The following is a 4766-nucleotide window of genomic DNA, read 5'->3' as shown; positions in this document are numbered from 1 at the left end:
ACTTGCGCTGATTGTGCAGCTAAATCAAGATCAATATTCTGATCTCTGACAAGATTTTTATTAATATTTTATTGGAAAATCTCATCTTGTTTCCGACAAGTCCTGGTTTGAGGTTGGTTCGGTTTGGGTAGGGCGTCACCACATTATTTCTTAATGACTTTCCCAGCTGCTTCTTTCCATTTTCCACCATCAACAACCATCTGGTATCTTATTAGCACCTCAATGCTCATTTAGTGTTCTCATTTAGGAGAAAAAAAGAAGTAAACACTCAAAATATTACACATTTTAACGGACCGTCTTTGGAAGATTAATGCCTTTATAAACAGATAGATTGTCTTAGTCCCTTTTTAACCATCAAATCGGAATGTGAGCACTTTCTTCTAGGAAGTGCCAGAGCTGCCATTTCTCCGTGCTAAGATTGTGCTTAATCTCACACGGGAAAATCTTTCATCGTCACGTTTCCTCTGTATTTATTGAAAGAGTAAATCGTTACAAATTATGTCCTAATCCAATATTTCTCAGCTTTGGTCAGAATGTATGCTAAAGCACTAAACCTTCTGATCCAGTGTGGTAACTGGTCTGGGCAGCAAAGTTATACAACTAGGGAACTTCTTCCTTTCATTTTCAAGAATGTATTTTATAACATAAGTGGAAGTGCAGAAAAAATGGATAGTACAGGACACATCTGATTCATCACAATTGAAAAAGAACAACTTTAATTTCACTACTCAAGAACTAGCTTCACTCAGCTTCTTAAATTTACTTGTATGAAAGGGAAGGTCGCAGTTTGCTTTTGATAAAATAGCCAGAAGAGTCCTTAAAAGCTGGGATTTGATATAGTGAATTTCATTTACCTGAAGGCAAAAACTCTTGACATTTTAGAAAGCAATTATAAATGTTTGAATAGATTTATAATATATTTTTAAGATCTGCAGCAACAGAAAATACATACCTGAAGAGAGCTCATAATTTCATTTAGTTTATTAGACAAAAATATATGATTTAGACAAGTTTTGCTGACGCGCTATTTACAATCTGAAATCACTCTATATACAGAAAAAACACAAACACATGGGAAACATTTACCAAACAAATAACCCAAGAATGGTTAGAATAACACGATTTGAAATGGTACAATGAAGAAGGGGATCCATCTACAGATTTGTGTAATCGCTTTTATGGATTTACACCACCTTATTGCAAAAAAGAGATTGATGGGAGTCGTTTATATTGTTTCCTTTTTTTTTTTTTTCTGTCCTTAATACCAGTCTCTGTATTTTTTTTTTTCCAGCAAACCATTTAATCAAGCAGAAGGGAGAGCTGTTAAAATTCTCGGTGTTCCCTCTTGCTGAGCCAAAGAGCTGCAGGGGGGAAGGGAGGAAGGAAAAAAAAAAAAAAGACGTAACAATCTTTCAGTTAAAAAAAAAAAAGAGAATCCTTTCCTATAATCGCCTGTCTATTGCTATAATATCCCCCTATTAATTAACTGCACAGAAATCTTTGTCAGTAGTGTAATTAACACAAGATCTTTGAGGTCTGTTAAGTTTCAGAAAAGTTAAAGTCTGGCTACGTACAATTGTAATTTAGCCTAACTTTGAAAAGGTTACAGCAACTTCTATGTTGTTCTTGTTTTCTGTATGTAGTATTATGGTGCTGATTAGGTGTTATAATTAGTCTTTATTATTCAAACACTCTGTTTTCGCATAAGTAACATTCCTTCAGTGAAAACAAACAAACAAACTCACTTGTCACGGACAGGCTGTAAGGGCGATTTGAGCTGCTGAGGTGGGGATTCAGTTCTTGGTACATTTTCTCTTTCTAGAAGGAGACAGAAAACAAGAGAAAAAATTAGAATAAAACCAACAAAAATCTGTACAGTGTGCATAAAACTCATCTCCCTCTGCCCCACTTGTTAGGACACGTGTAGGTGCAAGTGTTTGCATGTGCATGCATATGTACTACACAAGTGCATGGTTGTATTCACTTATTTTCAATATTTAAGGAGTACACAAGCTTTTCTTGCCACGTTTTGGACCATCATTGACCATCAGGAAGGAGGGAAGAAAAGCAAATCTCAAAGAGTATGCTTTGCAGCCCTATCCTGTCATTCTTAAATTGTCTAATGGGCGTATAGGGTGAGAATGTAATAGCCCAGATGAAATGGACTTAATGCATACAACCAACGTGCTGCAAGTAAAATTCAACACTAGGCTATACTGTCAGTAACACCGTTAAAAGCAGTCAGTTACACCGGGGCTGAATCTGACACCATCCCTCAAGAAGTTGGTGTGCATGTGGTGGGGCGGAGGGAAGACGGCTGCCTGGGGCATTACCTAGGTGTCTGGGACTGGTCCTCTCTGAAGGTTTTTCGCTACTTAGGGCTCCCAGGGTTGCTGTTAAAACAGAAGGCTGTTGCTGGGCCTGGAGGTGGTGGTTGTGGTGAGCAGCGTGGTGGTGATTTACTCCCAAAAAGGACCTCACATTTAGCAGGGAACTCTGTGTGAGGAAAGCCCCATTTGTCCAGTTGTGAAATTTGCCAATCTGGCACGTGTAGAGTCCATGGCTGGGGAGAAAAGCAGGATGCTGTATCTGTGGAGAAGTGTGGTTAACCTGGGGAGGAGGGGGTGGAGGGGGGGAGGATTTCAGGCCACCATCAGGGCTGGTTGCCGTCTCTGCCAAAGACCAAATCTTGGGTTTGCTGTGAGATGGCATCTGCAAATTGCTCTGTCCCCCAGGACTGATGATTCGCGTGCTGTTGTCAGAGGCCTCCTTCACCATGGCCAGCGCGTCTTTGGGTTTCAGCCCTTCAGACCCTGACAGTGCCAAATCCTTGTCTTTTTCCAAGTGATCTTCTTCACTGCTTTGTCTCAGGAGCTCAGGCTTCTCCTCCTCTTCCTCGTTGCTCTGCTCCCCGTCGTTCTCATCGATTTTGTCTATGTCTATGCTCTCCAGGTCGATCTCCTCATCGTCTTCATTCTTCTCGGGGTCCCCCTCATTGTCACTGCCAAAGAGGTTGGCATCTTCTTGGTCCTTACTCCGGGATCCCCAGGTCACCTTGTTCTCCTTCTTGAGCCGCCGGCGGGCATTGGCGAACCAAGTGGAGACCTGGGTGAGGGTCATTTTGGTGATGATGGCTAGCATGATCTTCTCACCCTTGGTGGGGTAGGGGTTCTTGCGGTGCTCATTGAGCCAGGCCTTGAGGGTGCTGGTGCTCTCCCGGGTGGCATTTTTGGGTCGCCCTGGGTCCCCGTACTGGAACTGTCCGTAGGGATAATAGCCGGGGGCAGTGTGGGCAGCAAAGGTAGCAGGGTGGACACCAGGATTATCTTTCAGCTCATACTGGGAGCCCTGCAACACATTCAGACAAGCGGAGAGGAAAAAGCACATCAGTTATTTCGTTAGCGTCTCTAACAGACCTGAATAGGCTACTCCGGGAGCTGGAATACGCCTTTGAGCGGTGCAGAGGGGCTTCACAGTCAAATTCGTCCCTCCCTGCTCCAGGCTCTTCACATTTAGATCAAGCAGAGAAATTCCCAAATGATCCCCCCTTCTTGAAGAGAAAGGAAAGGAGAGGGACTCAGCTGGGGTCTGCCAGACATAATGCGTGTTTTCTCCCCAAAACAAATCTAATCAAACGGTGGGAATGCAGCAAGTTCACATTCGCCTCGATGAGACAATTTACTGTGTGCTCAAAAATATCAGGCAGAATAAGCAGGTATTACACCAGATTTACCAACTAATGCCTGTGCACAACGTTGCGTTTATCTGCAAAATATCCAGGAGGATGTTACAGATGTATTCAGAGCATTCTTATTTGGCCCCAGATCTGCCTTTAAAAGGAGTTGGCGTGAGATGAGGCTAGGGAGATGAATGCACAACTTCAGCACGAATACAATTCTCATGTGAGAGGTTTTCCACACACAAGCCTCCCCCCCCCCCAGTGCACACACAAATAATACTCCGGGATTCTGGTGTAAAATATTAACTTCCAAGCGTTACAAGAGCCTTTAAACTCTGGAATGCAGGATGATCCGTGTACTGTAGAATATATATATGCAGATGCTTTATCTCATAAGTTTTACTTTGATCTGTGCAGAGCAAACACAAATTGTTTACAAGCGTTTAGAGACGGTGATTTATTTGCAATCAATATTCTTTTTATCATCAGTAGTAAAACACAGCAAGTCAAATTATCCCATCAGGTGTTTTGCTAAATAACATTTTATCTTTCTAGCAAGCTCATTAGGCCTCATTATTACCGCAAATAGCCCAGATATTAACTTAATATTTTAGATCTTCATTTCCAAATGCTCGGAATCGTAGAATTTATCTCAAAATATCGCCATCGCGGTGAATTACGGTAATAAAACACCAGGATACCTTTGCAAGTAGGAAAGGAAACTGTTGCTGAGTATCTAACATTTAAAGCCGTTTTCTTTTTTTCTTTTTTTTTTCCTCCCTACTACAATGTCGCGTTCTTCTAGTCGAGAAATATAGTATTAATCCTGCGAAATTTTATGTCAGCCTTAAAAATGAACCTCTCAAAAATGTCACCAGAGAAACTAATCTAACTTTGTCAAACATTTATAAACGAACGTGTATTTGAATTTCAGAGGCAAAGCTTATACATAGGGAGAAGCCCGATGCAATTTTTATAATGTGTTACAGAGTAGGCTTTCTGCACCCCCTTTATTCCGTTGTCTTTTGTTATTGTTGCTGAAATGATATTATTTCAGTGATCTCTGCTGGGAATTCTTTTGAAAAAG

General features: G+C 41.4%; 1 protein-coding gene across 1 annotated transcript in view; it reads right to left on the bottom strand.

Moving 5' to 3' along the window:
- Positions 1 to 966: 966 nt before the first annotated feature.
- IRX1 (iroquois homeobox 1) overlaps positions 967 to 4766 on the bottom strand; it is a 7375-nt gene continuing 3575 nt past the window's right edge. The window contains exons 3-5 of the mRNA XM_066992672.1: positions 2334 to 3348; positions 1746 to 1818; positions 967 to 1361 (exon numbers count right to left, since the gene is read on the bottom strand). Coding sequence (XP_066848773.1) covers positions 1304 to 1361; positions 1746 to 1818; positions 2334 to 3348 — 1146 coding nt within the window. The 3' untranslated portion in view covers positions 967 to 1303. The remainder of the gene's footprint in view (positions 1362 to 1745; positions 1819 to 2333; positions 3349 to 4766) is intronic.

Source organism: Anser cygnoides, chromosome 2 (assembly GCF_040182565.1).
Source record: "Anser cygnoides isolate HZ-2024a breed goose chromosome 2, Taihu_goose_T2T_genome, whole genome shotgun sequence".
NCBI classification, from domain to species: domain Eukaryota; kingdom Metazoa; phylum Chordata; class Aves; order Anseriformes; family Anatidae; genus Anser; species Anser cygnoides.
Note: the sequence above shows the minus strand (reverse complement) of the source record. Positions and strands in the feature narration are given on the sequence as shown.